Source organism: Primulina eburnea, chromosome 17 (assembly GCF_022965805.1).
Source record: "Primulina eburnea isolate SZY01 chromosome 17, ASM2296580v1, whole genome shotgun sequence".
Classification (NCBI taxonomy): Eukaryota; Viridiplantae; Streptophyta; class Magnoliopsida; order Lamiales; family Gesneriaceae; genus Primulina; species Primulina eburnea.
Genome location: NC_133117.1, coordinates 9439947 through 9465366, shown reverse-complemented (window position 1 = coordinate 9465366; position 25420 = coordinate 9439947). Strand labels below are relative to the sequence as shown.

General features: G+C 36.5%; 1 protein-coding gene across 2 annotated transcripts; it reads right to left on the bottom strand.

The window, feature by feature from the left end:
• Positions 1–5200: 5200 nt before the first annotated feature.
• On the bottom strand, positions 5201–8423 carry LOC140818220 (uncharacterized). Of its 2 annotated transcripts, XM_073178114.1 has the most exons (10): positions 8183–8421; positions 7784–8019; positions 7339–7543; positions 7187–7277; positions 6941–7086; positions 6613–6856; positions 6418–6522; positions 6149–6331; positions 5826–6027; positions 5201–5712 (listed from the first exon to the last, which is right to left on the bottom strand). In XM_073178114.1, exons 2-10 carry the CDS (start codon positions 8001–8003, stop codon positions 5225–5227), a joined length of 1884 nt encoding a protein of 627 aa, XP_073034215.1. In that variant the 5' UTR covers positions 8004–8019; positions 8183–8421; the 3' UTR covers positions 5201–5224. The 2 variants fall into 2 exon arrangements, with proteins under 2 accessions (XP_073034215.1, XP_073034214.1); XM_073178113.1 differs by having other exon boundaries at positions 6418–6856; positions 8183–8423.
• Between the last annotated feature and the right edge of the window lie 16997 nt (positions 8424–25420).

Here is a 25420-nt window from a genome sequence, read left to right as displayed (position 1 = left end):
AGAGGCAAGCTCAATCCGAGGTTTATTGGACCGTTTGAGATTCTTGACAGAGTTGAGACACTAGCTTATCGTGTTGCCCTCCCGCCGAATCTGGCCGGAGTACACAATGTGTTCTACGTCTCGATGCTGAGAAAGTACCTAGAAAATCCTTCGCATGTGTTGAGCTATGAACCGTTACAGCTTGCTCCAGACCTGTCATATGAGGAAAGACCCGTCCAAATCCTAGACAGACAGGACGCAGACTTCAGAACAAGGTGACGAAGCTAGTCAAAGTCCGGTGGTTAAACCAATCAGTGGAAGAGGCCACTTGAGAGACTGAAGCAGATATGAGAAGTCGCTATCCGGAGTTGTTTGGTAAGATTTAATTTCGAGGACAAAATTTATATAAGTGGGGGAGGAACTGTAGAGCCCAAAATCAGTACACGTATAACCCATGCATTTATTTAATTATTAATTCATTTATTTAGATTTAAAATGAGTTTTAGCGATGCAAGATTTATTTAAATGCATGACTTTAAATTATTTATATTTTGTAATGCACGTTAAGATATTTTCTTGAGTTCATGTTTCAGGCGATTTTGGGGCTGGATCGAGGAAAAGAAATCGGCGACGCTTGTGGCAATTTTAAATGTGTTATTTTATTTTAAAGTCGAGGATGGGGCATTTTGACTAGTTTATTAAGTTTTTATCATTTTAAAGCCTAATTTAATTATCAGGTGAATTTTAGATTTTTAAAACTTTTAAAGGTTTTTAATTGTGTGTTTTTAAAACTTCATTTTTAGTGGGCTAGCATTTTATTAGCATTTAATCTATCAATTTGATTAGCATTTTTAATTAGCAAGTTAATTGAGTAATTAAACAATTTATCCCCTTAATTAGGTTGTAACTCACGCACGGACACCTATACACACACACACTTACACGGCCAAAACACACAACACACACTACACATTTTCATTTTTCAGATTTTAGAAGAAAAACAAGGGTTCTTCTCTCTAGTAGCGGCCGACCCACTTTTCTGAAATATTTCCGGCAATTTTCGTTGGCTTTTGTGCAAGAAAACGAGCCACTAACCATTCCGGATCAAGTCTCGCTCCGTTCCCGCTTCCGTATCGTTGGTTCGGTAAAGTTTAACATATTTTTGGTCGAGATTTTGGGAAACTTTCAACATATGAAATGTATAACTTTTTGATACCTTCGATTTGATATAAAATTCGAAATATTTGGATAAGTATTGAGTGAGTTATGGTGTTTTTCGTAAGACTGCTCAAATTGCGTTTTCTGGAAAATTATGTTATTGATACGTTCTTGAAGTTTTATTGTTGCAATCTTCGTTGGGTATCGACGGGTTACCGCTGCTGCATTTAGGTATGTTTAGTATGATGTTGGGTTGGTATTTGGTATACCGGTTATTGTCTATAGGCAATTGAATTCATTAGAAGTCGTAAGAAACGATTTTTTGTCAAGTCCCGTGCTTTTGAGCTGTGTTGTGTCGTAGGTTGAATGTTGTTGTTTGGGGGTGTTTGGAACAAGATAATAGCATCCTAGGATGGGTCTCGAGGTCTCGATTCACGGTCGTGGTGATCTATGTTAATACGCACATTCAAGTTCAAGTATGTATGACCTATGTTAAAGTCGCATGTGATTTTATTCCGTATTACTCGTTACTCCCAGTGTATACGTGTTGAGTCTTTAGACTCACTAGACTTGATCGATGCAGGTGAGGATGCATTTGAGGAGACGAGAGGTGGGGACCAAGGAGCTGGCTTGGACTGAGCAGGAGGCTAGACCCGAGGACCGCCCATTTTTTTAAGAGTTTACGAAACGTACAAAATACTCTGATTTATGTTACCGATTATGAGATTTTAAACAAGTACTTTTGGCAAACTTTATTTTGAGATCTTTGGTTGCAACTATGTTGAGATGAACAGTTGTTTTCTGGAATTTTGAAGGTTCACGATTTATTTTAAGAAAATTTTTAATTCTTCCGCAAATTTCAAGTAGTTCAAAATATGGGACGTTACACAACGAATCCCTCATCGTCAAGTAAGTATGTTCGACGTACAAAAGAAAATACTTTTAAGTTTTTGAGGTATGCTAAATGTCTTGTGACCAAATTATGTATGTGATTGGAAAGCGGTAAAGTATGACCAGGGACCAATCCACCCCGTTAAATTATGAACGGGTTTAAATCTGGATTGGAAAGCGGTAAAGTATGATCAGGGACCAATCCACCCGTTAAATTATGAACAGGGATCTCATGTATGTGGCAGTGGATCTTCCTTGTCAGCCCAGTACTTTGGTTTAGTCTGATCAGGTGTATTTATGTATGAGTCACTTGCTTTGAAACATACATCTACGCAAAATGATGAAAGTTTACGTATGTTCAAATATGAACAATGTAAGCATGTTTAAGAAAAGTTTTATGTTGATGGCACGTCTATGTACGTATGCTCAATCTTATTTATGCAAGTTCAAGCTCAGTATGTACGTTCTATTTTAAAGTTGCATGTGATCTTATTACGTAGTACTCGTTACTTCCAGTTTATACATGTTGAGTCTTTAGACTCACTAGACTTGATCGATGCAGGTGAGGATGAGTTTGAAGAGACGAGAGGTGGGGACCAATGAGCTGGCTTGGACTGAGCGGGAGGCTAAACCCGAGGACCGCCATATTTTAATTTTTTTATGAAGTGTCCAAAATACTCTGATTTCACGTTTTGATTACGACGTTTAAACAAATTTTCTTTTCTTTAACAACTTTAATCGTGTTAACTCTTTTGCAAATACTTTTGGTTGGACGGTATTTATGATCACAGTTTGGAAGTTTATTGGTATTTAAGAAAATTTTTATTTTTCCGTAAATTTTAAGTAGTTCAAAATACGGTACGTTACAGAAAGTGTCACCCATGAAAGGTGTATTCGATTCAATAAGACTGGAAAATTGAATCACAGATCTGTTAGACCTTTTGAAATTCTAGAGAAAGTGAGAACACTTGCTTACATATGAGCACTTTCCCCCGATATGTCAAGGATCCATAATGTTTTCCACATTTCAGAGTTAAGAAGGTATATTTCCAATCCAAGTCATATTCTTGAAGTTGGACCACTGTTGGTTGAGAACAATCTAAATGAAGAACTGAAGTATGAAGAAAGTCCGATTCAAATTGTGGATAACAAAGACCAAGTACTGAGGCGACGAACTATTCCATATGTCAAAGTACAATGGTCCAATCACACCGAAAAAGAAGCTACTTGGGAGTTGGAAGAAAAGATGCGAGAACAATACACTTATCTATTTGAGAATCATGTATAGCCAAGTTTCGAGGACGAAACTTCTCATAAAGAAGGAGGGATGTGAGAACTCGAATTTCCCTCTGTAGCTAGCATTTTGCAGCAGCTAGCAATATTCAGCAGCAATGCAAAAATTTCAACAGAAGTTAACAATTCCACTAGCAACGCATATTTCAGAAGCTGGTATTTTTCTAGCAGATAGAATCCATCAGCAGAAGAGTCAGTATCACGAGATTCCAGCAGATAGCTACTGATTCAGCTTATGACTTGTAACTGAACCATTTAACATTGAATAAAGGATGGTAATGGCACATCATGGCAGGTTATGATCATTAATTGGGAGGCTAATAGTCGTAATCATGCCTATAAATAACACCCTCAAATCTCTGAATTGATGTTACACAAATCTTGAGTTATCACTTGAAATTCGAGCTGAGAAAGTGCCTTTTTTTCGAGCAGAAAAATCCAGTAGCGAGAGCAAGCAGATTTTCAGGTTTCAACCGAAACTTTTTAGCAAATTACAGTAGGTGGGCTTAAGTATAAATGTCTTGAAACCAGTATGATAATTCATGTTTTGAAGCAAAGTATATGTATTTTTTTCTCTGTTTTTTGAAGCACTGAAACCTAGTGAAGTAATGATAGGAATATATATTCTGAAACATTCCTAATTACTGAATTCTGATTACTGATTACTAGCCTCACCCCTTAGATGAGAGAACATATAGGGGACTGATATCAGTTTAGCCATGAAATTCACAAACGTTCAGTGCTTGTTTGTTAAATTTTAAGTTCTGATTTCTATTCTGAAACCTTTTATTCCTGAATAGCGATTCTGGTTCTGAAAGTAAGAGTTTCTGTATATTATTTGTATTACTGTTTATGTTGAAAATAGTTTTGAAAACTGAGAGTTATTCTCGCCCCCGCTTATTGAGTGACGAACAAATCACTCACCCACCAAACTCATCTTAGATAAGAACAAGAAAGAAACATTAGAAGAAGAAGAACAAAATCAGTTTTGAGGCTGGTGAAGAAGACTGTCGTTCTCAGTTCTAATTTATTTTCTGCTGCATCTGTTAAGACATTGTTATGTTTGGTTTTACATTGCCGCTGTAAAATATTAGTTATTTGAGTTTGTATCAGACAATGAAACACTTAGTATTATGGATAAAAAGACTGGTTTTTTGTACTTCTGAAGCTTGTTGTTTCGAATGTAAAATTTGAGAGTAACGTCGGTGTCGACCAACCTCGTCCCGTGGGCGTAACATCTTTTGCCTCGAGTGCAATCTCTATCGATTAAGTTGTATGTCCTTGATATGATTTATATTGCCACCTTAACTTTTCTTGCTCGCCTTCACGAGTTGAGATACTGGTTGGTAGGTTCATTATATATTGAATCTGTTACACGAAAATTTAGAAGTAATTTTAAAACATGCATTTTCATTATTATCTCCTAACACTAAAACTTCTTTCTAAAAAACATTTTTATTTTTAAGTCATAGCATCTATATCAAAACTGGCCCTTCCATTCGGTTGAAAATCGAAATGATCGACCGCATACTAATATCTAAACATGTTATCTTCATATATTGCTCACATACTTGGTGATATGTTGATTAGGGATTATATCATACAATTAACATGCATCAAGTAACACATCTTTGAACATCATGGAGATTCTTGAAATGCTGAAATTTGACCCTCAGACGATATTATCAAGATATACCATATTTGAAGGAACTTAAATTAAGCTAAAGATGAAAATTGCATAGTTTTAAGGTCAGAAATAATAGCCCAATATTAGATTTCATAGATTGAGTAGCAAGAGAACCAATTGTATAAAACGTGGACATTTTATTCATTTTTTTCTCGTTTCAGCATCAATGAAATTAAATCAAGAAATTAGCTTAACAAGAACCCACTCTATATCTATTCACTTCACCTTTATAGGTTCTGTGACAAGCCCAAATCCAAAAGGAAACAATGGATCATAGTGCTCATCGCCGACGTTCATCGGAAGCTGATCGACAGTTTTGAACCACGTACGAGGTAGTTTTCCTGTAAAACCATAGTCACCATATAAAACATCAGCGACACCTTGTCCTTCCGTGCCTGGAATCCATGCAGCTACAAGCGCATCAATTTGATCAAGATACGGTTGAATCACTACAGGACGACCGGTAATCAGAATGACAACACATTTCGCAGCAGCACAAACGTTTTTAATTGTTCTCGGCCCCGGCTCAGGAAGTGTCAAGTTGAAGCTATCTCCAACTACTTCTGAATATGGTAGTTCTCCGACCACAACAATGGCATATGAGAACTTGTGCCTTCTTATGTAACCAGTATGAGGTTCTTCTTTGAAGATTATCTCGGTATCAGGATCAATAGTGTTTTTTATTGCTGTGAGAATTGTGGTACCTGATGAACGCAAAGGCCATTCAGAGATGATTACACGTTTTTGTAATGATCTGAATCTCTGTTGCAGACATTGATACGAGTAATGGTAGACTAGAGTTCAATTCCGGACTTACCAATTGTTAGGTTGCCACTTTTTCCTTGCCATGTAATAGTCCAACCGCCGCACTGGTAACCAAGATTGTTGGCATGAGTTCCTGCAACAAGTATCTTTGATGCCTTTCTAGGCAGTGGCATTAATGGCTTGCCTGCAGATTCACCATTCTTTAGCAGCACAAGAGATTTCCTCACCGCTTCTCTCGCTAGTTCTCTATGCTTCTATTGAAGTTAGGTCATAACAAATGTATTCGAGTTATTATCCTTATATTAGAAAGCTATAGACATAAGAACAAAATGTGCTTGTTGTTCAGAATCCGGCTAAAATAAATTTTGAACCAACCTGGCTTCCCAAGTACTTGGCCATGCTATAATCGGCCAGTGGGTTTTCGAACAAACCCATTGTAAACTTTACCCTTAAAATCCGTTTCACAGCATCATCAATTCGAGTGATGGGAATAAAGTTATTTTTAACCAAATATGTTACTCCATCAATGAATTCTGTATAATTAAATGGACCCATAACCTGTAAATGACGCCACCAAAAAAATCGAAAATGGGGAAGATAGATTATATGAAATTATTCAAAATAAATAAATAAGCTCAACCAACCATGTCAATGCCGGCACCAACTCCTTCAAGAATCGAATATGTATAATTTGCATGGGGTGGAGAAGTAATTTGGTCAATACCCATATAATCAGATATCACAAATCCCTGAAATTTGCTTCTTGAAATCAAAACAAAAAATACAAAAACCAAAAAAATCCTTATTGAGTCTTTCTTGAAGAACACATTCATACTTACTCTGAAGTTCAGTGTATTCTTAAGAAATCCTGTGATAAGATCACGGTTAGCATGCATCTTTACCCCATTCAAACTCGAGTAGGAAACCATGATAGTTGCTACTCCTTTAATAACTGAATCATAATACGGCGGCATATGTATGCTAAGCATTCCATGTTTGCTAATCTCTGTATTGTTACCATTTATGCCCTTAGTTGTTCCACCATCACCAACATAGTGTTTGGCACATGCTGCGACCTTTGTTCTATACCCAAGTACAAAGTTGCTTCAATAGTAGAAAACCTTATCAAATGAAACTATATAATACAGTAGACGATCGGGCGCTTACTTTTCAGCAACATATGGAACACCCTTCCGAGAGTTAGCCGGTATATCTCCTTGAAGTCCCGGTATAATCTCAGTCATTTCTTGAACAATCTTAGGATCTTCACTATAGCTCTCATAGCACCTGCCCCATCTTGGATCTCTGCATACCTAAAAGTAATAAACCATTGCAATTTTATACATCGACCAGATAAATTATACAAGTTCAAAAGTTATTTTAGCTAAAACATATTGGAACTACGCTTGTTACCGCAACGCAAGGAGCAAAAGTGTAAGGAATTCCGGTTGCTCTCATCTCAAGTGCAGTTGCAGCACCAATTTTCTTGACCAGTTCAGGATCTCTGTGAAGAAACAGATGATTTAGCAGTTTCAACAAATTGGCTCTAAGTTACATTCACTTGCCTGGTAGCTCCAAGGCCGACATTATGTGGGAAAATTGTGGCTTTATAAGCAGTGTTGTGGCCATGAACTGCGTCAATCCCATAAATCATGGGTATTTTAAGGCGTGTCAATAGCGATCCTTTCTGAATCTCGTTCACCATATCCACCCATCTTTCAGGAGATGCGCGAGGAGCTGGGGCGCTACCTCCACTACTCAAGACACTCCCTGTTACAAAGTAAGAGAAGGCATTAAACAAGCACGAAACAACATAAATCATGAAATGTCAAGCTAGAAAGAAACGAGAATGTGGAATTAGATTAATCCAGGACATCCAGTGGGGCAGAGCAAGTTAAACAATTCTAAAATTCTACATGCAACTTTTACAAAAATTCAAACTTCATCCATCTTGTTCCAGCTCGGCTCCTCGACTAAATATCTTAGGTCCGCCTCCCAATTGATGCATACCTATGAAGTAATTCTTCATGACCTTAGCCGATGCCACAGCACGTTCGATTTGCACCATTTGGCCAATCTTCTCCTCTAGGGTCATTCTTGTCATCAAATCCTTGATTCTTCGATTTAGCGGCCTTTTCGGGTCGGTGTATAATTTGTATTCTGCATCTACAATGGGCTCCAAGCAATAAAATACCAGAAGCAGAATCAAGAAAACAGAGCCCTTCCCCATTTTGCCTCAATACTGCCTACATTGAGGAAACATTACAAATGGGAAACTCGTTCAAATCAACCTTCAACGTAAAACGAACCATTAAACATTTAAATCTTCCCATGTCATTCAGAAAAAATAATAACTTTTTGAAAAAGTTAAAAAGAAATGCAGGATTCCATATCCAATAATAAACTAACCAGTGGTAGGAGTGTGAGTCAAATTCTTTGGCCCAAGAATACAACACGGTGTTTCTCCAAGAATGACCAAAAATAGAGTTCATGCATCTATGGTGGTTCTCCAAAGTTTAATGGAACTAGGCTTGAGAGAAGGCAGCAGAATTTCTCTAAAATATCCTGAAAATGAAGAATTTAGTGAAGGGGTAGACACGATAGCAATAGCAGAGGAAATTTGAGTTTAATTTGCTGTTTAGCTTCTACAATTTTTTTGTCTTGGCATGATGGCAAGTGGAAAGAATGTCATGTTTCGGGTGTGGGAAAGTGCACCCAACTACAGCCAAGTGTGGTCCAACCGTTAAAATTAACACACACATGGAAGTAGGAAAATTCAAAAACTTTGATCTATAATTTGATTCAAAATTTTAGAATTTTTTTCTGTTTTATTTTCCCATTTTTGTAATCTATATTATTGAATTTCATTTTTAGTCCGTTAGTATTGTCTTTTTGCAATTTAATCTTTTTTTCGACATTATTTCGTCACCACTCCCAGAAAAAAAAAACTAATTTTTTTAAAATGGATAGATATATCACTAACACTGAAATTCAATAATATATATTACAAAACCATAAAGAAACAAACTGTTGGAAACTTAATTCCGGCGTTTGACAAAAGACTCAACTGAATTCAGCAACTAAAAGCTACCAACTGATCGACTTAACTGAACCAAGCGTAACTAATATTTCAGTAGATATTCTCGCCAGTTCATTCTCGCCAACTGATTTATTATCAGCTGATCTTTCAGCTGTACACGTCATAAAGTGAAAACGACAACCGACAAATAGTACAGTCCTCTGCGAACTGGTAGTGGATCGCCGCATTTCAGAAAGTTGCAGTGTACGATCTGTCAGAGAATATCGACGTGGCAAACAATGGATGTTATTCAAATAAATGTTACCGTTGACAGAAGCCTATAAATAGTCGAAGAGAGCAGCTGAAGAACCACCGATTCTGAACTACTCATTTTACTTGCTGTTACTCTGCGAAAATATTCTCTCAACTTCGTCAAATCAAAGCTCAAGCTTATCAGTTTTATCAGTAGCATTCAGGCTACGTTTTGAGCTAGAAAAAGCACTTTGTAATCTTCGATAAATTGTACAAGTTGTGCTAAGATCAGTTGTGATCTGTAAAAGAGTTGTTAACTAAGAGTTTCAGTTTTGGCAATAGATAAGTTCAAACTGAAGTGGGTCAGTACACGTTATTGTATTTGATCAAAGTCTTTTAGTGAATATCCTATCTTTGTGATAGAAGGGGTGACGTAGGAGTTATTCAAGTCTCCGAACATCCAGAAATATTTCCTGTGTTATTTACTTTCAGTTATCCATTCTATCTTTCAGTCAGTTAGTTTTCCGCAACTGTTTTATTCAGTTTAACTGATTGTTATCGACCGACGAGATACTTGAGTCAGTTTGTAACAAAACTGAACCCAACCTTTCGAAGAAGTCTTAATTTAGCAAGTGTTTATTCAACCCCCCCCCTTCTAAACACTTTCACCTTGAGTTAACCGATCCTATCAAGTGGTATCAGAGCAAGGTTTATCTTGTCATAGAACATATTCTCTCAACTGATTCATTATGTCTTCTTTCAACAAAATTCCTATGTTTTCCAGGGAAGACTTTGACGACTGGAAAATCAGAATGCAGGCTCATTTAGCTGCACAAGATGATGATATGTGGTACGTCATAACTGACGGGCCAATGAAAATTCTGAAAGCAAACACAGCAGTTGCCATCACCGAAGGGGCACCTCATAGAATCGAAAAACCCAGAGATGAGTGGACTGCTGAAGATAAAAGAAAAGCAAACCTTGACAATGTAGCCAAGGACATACTGTATAAAACACTGGACAAGATAACGTTCAGTAAGATCAAGATGTGCAAGACAGGAAAAGAGATATGGGAAAAGCTGATTCAGTTATGTGAGGGAAATGAGCAAACAAAGGAAAACAAACTTTCTGTTGCTGTACAGAAGTTTGACAACATCAAAATGAAAGCTGGAGAATCAATGCTTGAATATGATGAAAGAACCAGTGGAATCATAAATGAACTGAATGCACTTGGAAAAGTGTATACAAATAAAGAAGTGGCTCTCAAGATTATCAGAGGACTTCCCAGGGAATGGGATGTCAAGACAATGGCCATGAGGGAATCAAAAGACTTGAACAAAGTTGAAATTCATGATTTGTTTGCTGATCTGAAAGCTTATGAGTTTGAGTTACAAACTCGAGGAGAAGCAGAACCATCAACACCTTCAGCAACTACTGCTCTAACTGCTATAAGAACAGAACCAACTGGTTCAGTTGAGAAAGCTGCAGATCAATTGAGCAATGATGCTATGTCATTGTTCATCAGAAAGTTTGGTAGATTCATGAGGAAGAATCAGGGAAATTTTCAGAAGAGCTACCAAAGAAATAACTCCAGAGAAGATTCAAACGCTTGCTATAACTGTGGAAAGCCAGGACATGTCATTGCTGACTGCCCAAAACCAAAGAAGGACAGTCAAGTCTCAACTGAACGAAAAAAGAAATCATATGAGCACAAAAGGAGACCTAAGGATGAAAGGAAAACCTATAAAAAGAAGCATGAAGTGCTAGTAGCTGAAGAAAGCAAAGCCAAATGGGCAGAATCTGACAGTGAAGAGTCAGAACAGGAAATTTCATGCAGCTCAAGTGATGAAGAGGAGGAAGTAAAGTGCCTAATGGCTGATGATATTGAAATAGAGTCGAGTAGCCAGCAGGTATTTGACTTTAGCTCTACTGACTTCTCAAGAGATGAACTTATTTCTACTCTTCATGACATGGTAAGTGAGTATCAAAAGCTTGCTTTATCGTTTGAAAAAGCCAAAGCAAAGCAAGATGATCCCTTGGACAACAATACTAAAACTGATCAGTCAGTTGATATGTTGAGTCTAAAAAGGGAAATTGCTGAGCTCAATGCTGAAAAGAGCAGGAATCAATTGTTGATTCAAAAATTGATGCTTGAAAATGCAAAGCACAACGAGCTCATTCAGGCTTGGAATAAATCTTCTGCAGCTCTAACTGATATTCAAAATTCGCAAAAATCAGTTGCTGACAAGACTGGACTAGGGTTCAGTAGTCAAAGTGAGATATCTTCCAATGATACTCAGCCACAACTGAATATGGGCAAAGGAAAATTCATTCGCTTTGTCAAATCAGTCGTGGAACAAGAACAGCTTGAACCAAGTAAACTGATTGAACCGCCCATTGAGAACAAGAACAAGGCAAATAGATATGGTATTGGATATAGTCCAAAAGTTTCAACTGACTCTCGTGGTCAAACATCGAAAAGAATCTCAAAACGATTTTCAAATGAATACTCCAACTACTATAACTGTAAGCCTGTTCAGAAACGATATCGGCTGAACAATCAGTTGGGAAAGGCAAAATCACATATTGTTTCACCTATGCATCACACACAAAGCACACACAAAACGAGAAAGACCATATGGAATACGGTAACTGGAAAATCTGTTAAGATAATCCAAGTCTGGATTCCTAAAGGACTAATCTGCTTAGGACCCAAATAGATATGGGTACCAAAATTATATATTGTGTGTGAATGCAGGTAACAGGTACAACTGAAGATGCAGTTTGGTATCTGGACAGTGGATGCTCAAGACACATGACAGGTGATTCAAAACTGCTATCCAAACTGATCAAATACGATGGTCCAAAGATTAGTTTTGGAGACAACTCGAAAGGTACAACTGTGGGTAAGGGTAAGCTTATCCATGGTAACTTTATCATTAATGATGTTTTATTAGTTGAAAATCTCAAGTATAATCTGATAAGCATCAGTCAGTTATGCGACAATGGATTTTCAGTTCAATTTGACAAACTTATTTGCTCAGTCAAAAACTCAACTGATGAGATCATTCTAACTGGCAAAAGATGTGGAAACACATACAAAGTCAACTGGAATGATCAACCTTATGCACCAGTATGTTTTATTGCTTCAAAATCTACCAAAAACTGGTTATGGCATAAGAGATTAAACCACCTGAATTTCAAATCTATTGCATATTTGAGTAAACATGATCTTGTTACTGGGCTGCCCAAAATGGATTTTACAAAAGACAAAATTTGCTCAGCATGTCAATTTGGCAAACAAATAAAATCTTCTTTTAAGAACAAGGGTCGTAAATCTTCTTCCCGATGCTTAGAACTGTTACATATGGATCTCTTTGGTCCAATACCAGTCATGAGCTTAGGGGGAATGAAATACACCTTGGTGGTTGTAGATGATTTTTCTAGATTCACATGGGTCATTTTTCTCAAGACCAAAGACCAAACTGCTGCTCAACTGATCAAGCTTTTCAAAAGATTATTAAATGAAAAATCAGTTGGAATTGATAGAATCAGATCCGATCGAGGAACTGAATTCATCAATCAAATTCTTTCAAACTATTTAGAGAATACTGGAATCAAACATGAGCTCTCAGCAGCAAGAACTCCTCAGCAAAATGGTGTAGCTGAAAGGAGAAATCGAACACTTAAGGAAGCTGCTAGAACAATGCTTGCTGATTCTAGTATCTCTCAAAGGTTTTGGGCAGAAGCAGTAAACACTGCGTGTTACACTCAAAACAGATCAATGATTAATAAGAATCATTTGAAAACACCGTATGAGATCTGGCATGGAAGAAAAAGTGTGGTTTCTTACTTTAAAATATTCGGCTGCAGATGTTTTATACTCGACAATGGTAAAACTCATTTAAAAGCTTTTGATGCTAAATCTGCAGAAGGAATATTTCTTGGTTATTCATCAGTAAGTAAAGCTTACAGAGTCTTCAACAAAAACACTTTAAATGTTGAAGAATCTATTCATGTTGTTTTTGATGAAACTGTACTAACTGATAAGCCAACTGATACAGTTGAGCTAGCTGACAGATTTACAGATATTAGTTTGGAGGATGATGATGAAGAAGATATTCATATTAATCAAAGCAATCTCCAAACACCTGAACCTGAGATATTAGATCAGGCTGTTGAATTGGAAGCTAATCAGTTAGTAGAACAAACAAATGAGATTCAGTTGCCAACTGAAACAGCTCCAACTGAAACTGAAACCAATCAGTTACCTACTGAAGCAGTTACCAATTTGGAATCAACAAATGCTGAACTCAGATGGAAGAAATCACATCCTCCAGAATTGGTGATAGGTAATCCATCTGATCCGGTAAGAACGAGAAATCAAATGCTTAACTTATTCATTCATTCAGCTTTTGTATCTCAACTGGAACCAAAGAAAACTGATGAAGCTCTTGCTGATCCTAACTGGATAAATGCTATGCAAGAAGAGCTAAATCAGTTTATCCATAATAATGTCTGGAACTTAGTTCCAAGACCAATTTCCAAAACTGTTATAGGTACAAAATGGGTATACAGGAACAAACTGAACGAGGATGGTTCAGTTGTGCGCAACAAAGCAAGGCTAGTTGCACAAGGATACAGGCAGGAAGAAGGAATTGATTATGATGAGACATATGCACCAGTTGCAAGACTGGAAGCAATAAGAATATTCCTGGCCTATGCATCATTCAAAAATTTCAAAGTGTACCAGATGGATGTTAAAAGCGCATTTCTGAATGGACAGTTGCAGGAAGAAGTCTTTGTTGAACAACCTCCAGGTTTTGTTAATCATCACCTTCCTGATCATGTCTATCATTTGAACAAAGCCTTATATGGTCTTAAACAAGCTCCAAGAGCTTGGTACGAAACTCTTTCAAAATTTCTAACTGATCATGATTTTTCTGTTGAATCAGTTGATAAGACGTTGTTCAAATTTTCTAAGAATGATCATATCTTACTTGTTCAAATTTATGTTGATGATATCATATTTGGGTCAACTAACCCCAAATTATGTGAGAAATTTGCTAAGTTGATGCAGAAAAAATTCGAAATGAGCATGATGGGTGAACTGACATTCTTTCTTGGATTACAAGTGAAACAATTGGATTCAGGCACCTTCATCAGTCAAACAAAATATACAAAGGAATTGCTAAAGAAATTTGGCATGGAATCGTGTTCAGCTGCAAGCACTCCCATGAGCTCATCAGTTAAACTAGACACTGATCAAGGGGGAATATCAGTTGAGACGACGCTTTACAGAGGTTTAATAGGTTCATTATTGTATCTAACTGCTAGTCGTCCTGATATTGTGTTTGTTGTCTGTATGTGTGCTAGATTTCAGGCAAATCCTAAGCAATCACATTTTGCTGCTGCCAAACGTATTTTGAAATATCTTAAAGGCACACAAAATGTTGGGTTATGGTATTCTAAAGACTCATCTTTCAATTTAGTTGGTTATTCAGATGCAGACTATGCAGGATGTAAACTTGATCGAAAAAGTACAAGTGGATCATGTCAGTTTCTAGGAGACTGACTGATTTCTTGGTTCAGCAAAAAGCAAACATCCATAGCAACTTCCACAACTGAAGCAGAATATCTTGCTGCTGGAAGCTGTTGTGCCCAACTGCTCTGGATTCAGCAACAACTGAAAGATTATGGTGTTGATGCAAAGGAATCACCGATATTCTGTGACAACACGAGTACAATCGCTATAACGTATAATCCAGTTCTTCACTCCAGAACCAAACACATAGATGTCAGACATCACTTCATCAGGGATCATGCACTAAAGAAGGACATCAGATTAGAATATGTCTCAACGGAACAACAAGCAGCAGACATTTTCACCAAGCCACTGGCTGAGACTAAGTTTTCTCACTTCCGCAATATACTTGGATTAATTGATTTATCTTAATTAATGATCATTGTTCGTAATTTGTTGATTAAGCTTTATTGTTGTTTTACTGAATATTTAAGTGAGTTGCTTATTCTTATGAACTCTTAACTGATGTCAGCAAGTGTGTGTATTGTTCTTATGGTTATGATTCTAACAAATCATTGCAGGCAGAAATAAAAGAACAACAACGATAAAACATAATAAATATTTCATTAATAAGGAGAGGAGCCGGTTACATTGTCACAATTTTTTCCTCCACAGAATCTATCCACAAACTCATCCATGCAGCTAGTTCTGAGGAAGAAGTTTTGCAGAAATCATGGGAGGCAGCGATGCGGCGGAGGATCTCCAGCTCCTTCAGGAGAAAGAGCTTGTAGAGATAACCTTCTTTAAAAAGGTCCACCCCTGCAGGAACCTCTAGGAGCTCCCGCACCTCTCGAAGTTGGGCCTTCCGCCTGACAGTGGAGACTCGCCCAGAGTAATACAGGAACTCCAGCTCCTGAATCTCTTCCCAGTAACGAAGGCTAGTGTAGAAGACTTCATCTTCTATGGACTGCTTCCTAGCTTGCAGAGTAAACTGAGCGTCACTTGAGCTTCCAGCTACTGCCATTCTCTTTATCTGTGAAAAATTACTTGCTGAGATGAATTTTGGCTAACCCCTTCACTCTTATTTATAGGGCAAAACAAAGGAGGGATACGAAAGGACATCTCTCTGTGACGTTTGCTATACCAAGCACCATACTCATCATTAATATTTACTGTCTATTGCCGTCATTTTGCTTTAATAGATTAAGGGGGAATAATGGTTCAAGAGGTTAACTGAGAAGACAGTTGTTAGTAAATTCTCGACTGAAAGAACTCAGTCTTATCAACTGACCTATCAGTCGACTTTTTCACTAATCTTCTCATATAAGTTAACTAATTAACCCAATTTTATTCCAAATCAAATGACGTGACCGTCTGCTAAACTAATGATGACTCTTGATTTTCTTTACGTGGATTTATCTTCACCACTTAAATCGTACACACGATTGTAGCACACGTACATACTTTGTTTCTTTCAAAAATTCTTTGGACTGACACGTGTCCAGAACTTGAATGGTCACGTACATATGTACTATTACCCGCCTCTTTTCAGTCTTACTTTTCGACTACTTCAAATTCTCCTTAGGGCAAGAACTACCTCATTCTTCGAATTTTCTTTCAGGAAATTTATCAGTTATCAATGGCAACTCAAATTCCCGCTTTCATGCTAAATGCAATGACCATCAACTTTGGATCTATATTATCCTTCGGCGATGCTGAAGTTCAGAAAGTATTTCAGAAGCTTGAAGTTGCTGGTCTAAGAACATTTTTGGGACAATCCTCTCAGGATATCTATCCCAAAGAACTTCAGGATTTGTACTCTTCTGGCGTGATTGATTCTGAGGGAAATATCAAATCTACTATCAATGATCAGTTACTGATCATTTCTGAAGATTCTCTTGGTGATTTATTTCATTTACCTTCTGAAGGTATGGCACAACTCTCAGACGTCAAGGCGTCTGATATTGAAGAGATGCAAGTCTCTCTTTCTATTGATGGACGAAAGATTAAGGTCTCAGATCCTAAGAAAGAACTGAAACATGAAGTTCAACTGCTGGCTGATGTAATTGCAAAAGGAATTTTGGCTAAAGCAGGATCATTCGCTGCCCTAACTTTAGAGAAATTTCAGGCCATTACCGTCATTATGGCTGGTCACAAATTTAACTGGAAGCATCTCATTTTTAATGTTTTGAAGAATATGTTTCTATCTTCTAAACAATCCAAGGGCTTTGCAGTTCAAATCAGTTATTTACTGAAAGCTAAAGGCTTAGTGGCTGAGGACTCTGAGAGAACATCGAAATTTAAGGTGTTCAATGCAAAGAACACAATGCCAATCAAATCCAAAATGGACTTGACCACTACTCAGTTTGTGAAAATCAAACAGGAAATTGGGACTCAGTTAGTCGCTCCCAAATCAGTCAAGAAAACCAAAACGTTGGCTTAACTGAAGATTGCCAAAAGAAAATTGGTTTTGAGTTCATCAGAATCAGAAAAGACTCCATCACCTCACATTGTGAAGAAGCCAAGAACTCAAAGGGTTAAAACAACTTCTGAGGTAACCATTCCGACTGACAAAATGGTTTCCTTCACTGATCAGCAACCTATAGAAGCAGTTCCTCTGCAGATCATTCCACAAGATGATTCAGCAAGTACCATACAAAAATCGGTGAGGACGCAAGCTCCTGTTACTTAAATATCTCGACCAATTGGTGTGGCACCTGCCAGACCTAAAGGGATAAAGTTTATAGAACCGGTGGAATCAACTCGAACAGGACTGGAAATCCCTCATATCTTGAGTGGTGATAAAGGGAAGGAGAAATTGATTATGGAACCCAGACCCTCAAACCCAATTCAGACTCATATTGATCTCGTATGGGCAAAAGTGAACAGTTTTGCTGCTGCAAAGACTAAGTCCTATGACGCTTGGGTAGCCTATCGTACTGAAGTTTTTGCCAAGCAACTGAAGGAGAAGTCCGAGCTGAGAAAAGTTCATCAAGCTGGAGACCTTCGTTCTCCGCACGGTCAAAGCTGCAACTATTGCTCAAGCCTTGGAGAGAAAAAGCTATTTCTTTGATCAGCTGAGAGCAAAGAAGTTGGCTCAAATTGTTGCTAAACTTAAAAACAACTACTTGCCAACTGCCCCTACTGCATATGCTGATCAAGCTGTAATCACTCAGCTTGACACTGATCTGATGGGGATACTATCTCGAATCAAATTTTGGGAATCGGATCAAGAACTCGTGGTCTACCAAGGAGATTCAGATGATGACAATGAGGAACAAATTGAAAAAGCATCCTCTGACAAAACAGCACCATCATCCGCCTTAGTTCTGATTCCAACTGGAGAGCCAGTTTCTGATAAGCTTCCTTCACCACCTGTTGAACAACTACTATATACTGAAGCTGAGCTATCTCTTGCTCACATTGATGAAGTGATTCAAGCAGTGGTAGAGGAGTCCCACTTTAGTGAACCAGTTAATGATCCAGTTGATCACTCTGCTGATCAAACCAATATGAAGGTCACTATTACTTCAGTCGAAATTGTTCCACCAGACCAATCTGCTGATCAGGTCTTACAAATTGATATGCCAGTTAAATCAATCGATCATTCACTAGAGGCATCAGTTCAGGTTGTGTCACCATCAACTGTCCAACATCCTCCCTCACCATCTCAAGATCAAGAAGAAAAGACTGCTAATGAGACTCTGGTTCACGGGACAATAACTGGAACTGATACTTCAGTTCAGCCAATTGCTGATACCAAGTTAACTGACCAAGCCTTGGTCATTACTCAGCAAACAACAAGTGAACCTAGCACTTCTCATCAATCCAATCCTCCATCTTCAGCAGATTTTGATCTTATTTTGGAGGAAGTCCAACATATGCAGGACAGCATGAATCAAATAATTTCGGCCATTACCAAAATTCAAAATACGCAACTTTCGCACAGTGTGAAGTTAGACGATAATCAGGAATCCCTCAAAAGACTGAAGGCCATCGAATCTGCTGTTACCGCTCTTTCTTTTGCAGTTGGTGACATTCAGAAAAATAGAGGTATCATATCCGGTCTGACTGCCACTCAAGAACTTATTAATCAACGCGTCAACAATGTGGAATCGCTTATGTCTCGGAAATTTGATCTACTGCAAGTCACATTGTCTACTGCTATTGAAAATATGTCATGCTCTGTCACGGTTCTTTCTTCTCACGTTCGCAAGCTATCTGACAAGATGGAGCAGTTTGACAAAAAGGGGGAAGAGCAGAAGAATTCTTAGTAGTACAGCAGTATTGATTGTATCAGATTTCTATTATTTCAGTTGTTGATCTTATTTTATCTACTATGCAGAATTCAGTTATTTATTCCAAGTTTTGTCAAAACACCATAAAGGGGGAAATTGTTGGAAACTTAATTCCGGCGTTTGACAAAAGACTCAACTGAATTCAGCAACTAAAAGCTACCAACTGATCGACTTAACTGAACCAAGCTTAACTGATATTTCAGTAGATATTCTCGCCAGTTCATTCTCGCCAACTGATTTATTATCAGCTGATCTTTCAGCTGTACACGTCATAAAGTGAAAACGACAACCGACAAATAGTACAGTCCTCTGCGAACTGGTAGTGGATCGCCGCATTTCAGAAAGTTACAGTGTACGATCTGTCAGAGAATATCAACGTGGCAAACAATGGCTGTTATTCAAATAAATGTTACCGTTGACAAAAGCCTATAAATAGTCGAAGAGAGCAGCTGAAGAACCACCGATTCTGAACTACTCATTTTACTTGCTGTTACTCTGCGAAAATACTCTCTCAACTTCGTCAAATCAAAGCTCAAGCTTATCAGTTTTATCAGTAGCATTCAGGCTACGTTTTGAGCTTAAAAAAGCACTTTGTAATCTTCGATAAATTGTACAAGTTGTGCTAAGATCAGTTGTGATCTGTAAAAGAGTTGTTAACTAAGAGTTTCAGTTTTGGCAATAGATAAGTCCAAACTGAAGTGGGTCAGTACACGTTATTGTATTTGATCAAAGTCTTTTAGTGAATATCCTATCTTTGTGATAGAAGGGGTGACGTAGGAGTTATTCAAGTCTCCGAACATCCAGAAACATTTCCTGTGTTATTTACTTTCAGTTATCCATTCTATCTTTCAGTCAGTTAGTTTTCCGCAACTGTTTTATTCAGTTTAACTGATTGTTATCGACCGACGAGATACTTGAGTCAGTTTGTAACAAAACTGAACCCAACCTTTCGAAAAGTCTTAATTTAGCAAGTGTTTATTCAACCCCCCTTCTAAACACTTTCACCTTGAGTTAACCGATCATATCACAAACCAACCTGACAAAAATGTAATTTTCTCTCAAATTATTATTTTTAAATGAAGTAGGATAATTTAAGATATATTATTTGCTTGATCGAGATTTTGATATTTAAATTATTTTTTTTATTTTGAATTGTATCGCAATTTTTTATTAAAAAAAATGTCAGGATTGAAGGCTAAGGTGCAACCTCGTTAAGCGACAATTTCGATAGGATTTTGGCTCAACTTGGATCTGAATGAAGCTACAAATCCAAAATGAGATTCATTGGAAGTTAATGGTACGCAATTAGTACCACCACCTATATCACTCATTAATGGTAAAATAATAGTTCTCTGTCCAATATAATACATAATGGGTAAATATTATAATATTCCTGAATTGCTTAACGTGTTTGTTACTATTTAATTTCGAATCCGAGATCACATCTCAAGTTTTAAACATGACAAAAACTTGTGTAAGACGGTCTCATGGGTCGTATTTGTGAGACGAATCTCTTATTTGGGTTATCCATGAAAAAGTATTATTTTTTTATGCTAAGAGTATTACTTTTTATTGTGAATATGGGTAGGGTTGACCCGTCTCACAGATTAAGATGCGTGAGACGGTCTCACATGAGACTCACTCTTTAAACATTGATATCAGAAAGAGCGAGTCTCATGTAAGACCGTCTCACGGAACAAAAAGTAATACTCTTAGCATAAAAAATAATATTTTTTCATGGATAATCCAAATAAGAGATCCGTCTCAAAAATACGACCCGTGAGACCGTCTCACACAAATTTTTGCCTATCATAAAAGTTACAAGTTGGTGTTATAATAAAAAAAACTTATTTGCTTTGATGATAAAAATTCACAAAATTGTTTTGACATCTTATCTAAAAGGTTTTAATGAATGACAGTGATATTTCGGTGCAAATGAATCATCTTTACCATGAATTCAGCTATGACAAATTATTACATATTGTGATTTTTTTTTAAATGATTGCTATTTTGCTTTGGTTTTTTTATATATACATTGTTACATTTAAAATATATGGATTTAGCGTCTTAGACCTCTCGGGATGCAATAAAGCTGTGAAGTCTCGTATTAAAGCCACACAATATCAACCTAAATTGTGTATCGATTTTTTTTTATTTAGGTATCGATTTTTTTAAAAAAAAAATCGATTTATCAATTCATTATATTAATTGATATAATTTTTTACTTACTTAATAGAATTTACATCATTTCACGACTATGAATTCATAAAGATTATATTATATTTTACATAGAAAGCTTAAATATTCTTAATTGGAAACATCAAAGAACACAAAGACTAAATATATATCCATAAACTCTTATGACATTGTTTCATGGGTCAATTTTATAAGATATATCTCATATCCGATCGGACCTAGGAAGAAATATCACTCTCAAAAATATTAATTTTTATTATAAATATAGATTCAGTTGATCTGTTTCACGAATATAAATTTGTAAGACAAAAATTATCTTCTGATATTTTTGTTTTAGATCATCATAAAAACAAAAATTACACTTGCATCTCTACACAATAAAGGCTCGTAACCTATTAGATACATTAAAGCTTAATAGTAAAAACTTTAATCATTCAGTTTAATTTTGGGCTTAGCTTAATAGTCAACTCATGTAATGACCGGATCCTTATTTCGAATGAATTACTGATTAAGAGATGATTAAATGGTTGTTAATTAAGCATTGTGAGGCCATTTAACTTCAACTTAAATACATCTCACGATGGAACAATCATCTGAGCATCTAAGGTCATCAAGGTAGATCTTTCAACTGATGCACGCTAATCTTAATCGACGAAGGATACTCAATCAGATCAAACAATTCTTCAATCTCAGAAATCCATAGTTCAGCTTTCTTAGCTCCCTTGGAACCACTGAATCAAGATGGATGTATAGAGTGAAAACGAACAACTAACTCGTTCATCCTAAGTTGCTCTAACTGATCAACATCTTGCTCAGCATTAGTATCATCAACACGGGTACGAGGCTTACCCCGTCCACGACCACAACCACGACCTCTAACAACAGAAATCTAACCAACAAGAATCTCAATATCTCCTTCCATTCTATACAATATAACATTATAACAATTAGAATGAAAATAAAAAAAATCATATAATCACATAAGCACGCTGTCAAGTAACAAACACATGCGCAACAACCATTAGTGAAAAGACTCGTGTCCTAGAATATAGTTTGAGTGTATCCTAGTTTACGCATGATACCAAAATGTGAGGCTCATTTACTCAAATGGCAATTAGTGATCAAACAATAATGATTTGATTTAATTATGCAGCAGAAAATGGTTTAAAATACTTTAAAACGGACCTCAAAGCTTAAAACAAATTTCGACATGACCTCTCGGTAAATAGGACATCCAGAAAACTCAAGCGTCAGAAAAATAGTAAAATGATTCAAGATTGGCGCTGCAAAATCATAAACAATCACATGCAACTGCCGACTAGGCACACATCAACAATTCTCAAGCATCAGTTCAACTAAGCCGAAAAGACATTAAAACATACTAAAATTGATCCAAACTAAATAATAATAAATCAAACACCCATATAGATGCTCGGGGCATCTCCCCAGTATATAAAATACGACATAGAACTGACACAAAGTCCAAAACAACTATAAAGACTAGCTGAGAGAGTTCAATGGACATAAGAACAGAACCAAGCAATTCCACCTCAATCACGAGCTCCGCTAGCGTAACCTCCGCTTGGTGCTGCAAAGCCACTCGAGAGATCTACCATGGTGCCCAAAAGCAACCACAGCAGCCCCCCAGTAAACAATTGAGGTTATGATTCTATTATGAAACAGTTCAACAAATATAACAATAATATAAATCACGCATCAATATATATGTAGATGAAATGTGAAATGCATGAACATGGCTCAATATCAACGGGGTAAATGGAGCCAACTGAACGATACGATCGACAAGAATAATGCTTGAGCGACACATAGGGGATTTACATCGTCGTGCTGCTAAACCGTCCTGCCAAGTATGCGAGGTATGTCAGGCTGTGCAAATCAACACCCACAACTCAGCCTCCATAAAGCTGTAACGATATATAACAAAAATGACACAAAACAACTGGATGACACAATCCCAGCGCTCACCTCAAAAGGCTGAACTAACCACATGATTGTTCAATAATATCTACGGTTTCATGTGAGTCAATTTATATAGGCCTATCAGCCGCACCATGATCCCGAGATAAACAACAGTGCCAGATAACAATGAATATCGACAACGGTCTAACAAGAATGATACGGCTCAACATTAATGTCATGATATCATGTCCTATACTAAATACCATAGAATATGCCACATAATGATCATATAAAACAACGAGGTATTTAACAACACACATAACCCACATAAGCACGTAAACAACAATAACACGTATTTATGTTAAAACTTAATATATGTGTTACCGTTGTATTTTAGCGAACTGTAATATACCTATACCAATTTGACAATTCCAATTATCAACTTTACTTCAAGATCATCGCCTAAAACACATAACAACAAGCCGAATAATGAACCATTTCACCGAAAAAATAAATAAGAAATTCAATCATCTCGACACGATTAAAACTCCCAAAAACAAAAACCATGAAAACTACATTCTGCTATAGTTACAAATTCGGCACTTCATAGCATAAAATTCATATCTACCTCAATATTGACTCAAACCAATATACGCCAATTGGAAATGAAAGAAACTCATTTATCTAATTTTTGTCTTGTTGAAGTCATATTCAAATTCTCAATCGATTGAGCCCAACATTTCGTTGCATTCACTATATCCAATCTATTCTTGGACATAACATGCCAGCTAAGTAGTTTCACAAAAAAATACACAAGTGTCTCAATTCTTGATATATTTTAACGATTCAAGTCTCATTTATAGGACAACACATAGATCTACACTTTTTATTTGAGCCACAATTTCAGAATCCAAGTGTACAAAGGTCATAACCTCGAATTACAATAACCTTTCTACACAGTTCAATTTCGAATCTGGTTTTGACACATTTTGGCAGCAAAATCATATCAAATCCGTTTAAAACTGAAATTCGATGGTTGTAGTGCTAAATGATAGCCAACACAAAGATCTACAATATTTATTTATGTCATTTTTTCAAACTCAAGCTGTAAAAATCGCAGCAACAAGAAGAAAAGCTCACCAAATCAGTCAAGAAATCTCTGAGAAATAGAGCACAAGAACAACAGCTTTGATCTAATCGGATCCTTGCTCAAGATGACTGATTTATAGCTTGAATCAAAGGTTAAGATGTTAGGAAGACAACACTTCAAGAATATTTGGATTTCAACTTTGGACAGAAAATATACGACGCAGCCACTACAAGGGTGAAGGGAAAACAAGGAAGGGCTTGGGTCTTCTTTCTTCTTTCTTCTGTCTTTTCTTTTGATGGGTGTGTGTTCAATGTATGTACATATACGTATATATATATATATATATATATATATATATATATATATATATATATATATATATATATATATATATATATATATTAAATGGTTACTAAAAATAGTAACTCAAGCTCATTTATCCCGGTTTTGAATTATTTTGCTCTCGCAACTCAGTAATTATTCTAATTATGCCAATTTACCAGATAATATTGTAGTGCCCAAATTCAGTACGCGTATAACCCATGCATTCACTAAATTATTAAATCATTTAAATTAATTTTAAATGAGTTTTAGCGATGCATGATTTATTTAAATGCATTATTTTAAATTAATTATATTTATGCGATGCACGTTAAAACGTTTTTCGAGTTTCATGTTTCAGGCGATTATTCGAAGCGGGATTGAGGAAAAGACCCGGTGACGATTTTGGCAATTTAAAACGTGGTATTTTATTTTAAGTTGAGTTTGGGGGCATTTTAAATAATTTATGGAGTTTAGCATTTTTAAGCCCAATTTATTTATTTGGTAATTTTAAGACTTTAAAACTTTTAAAAATTTAAAAAGTGTGCACTTTATTTTATTAAGGGATTTTAGTTAAAGATGAGTATAGTTAATATTTTAACTAATTTATTTTGTGTGTCAACTTTTGTAATTAGTATTTGATTAGCATGTTATTGATTTTAATTAAGCAAAATAAATTCCCTAATTACGCACAAAACTCACGCACACGTTACACACTTTTACACACACATGTCACGCCTAAACACACACAAGTTTCATTCTAGATTTTTATTATTTTGTGTGTCAACTTTTGTAATTAGTATTTGATTAGCATGTTATCGATTGTCACGTTTTTGAAATTGTATGCGTCGTAAGATGAACGTCGTTGCTTGAGATGTTGTACGAAATTGGTTTTATGTTATGGTATGCTAGGATGGGTCTCGGGGTGTCGGTTCATAGTTCGTGCAACCGGGTCTAGAAAGTTAAGCAAAGCATGTACAAGAATTTTCGTAAGTTCGCGATCACAGAGCCTGCACGGACCCTTACA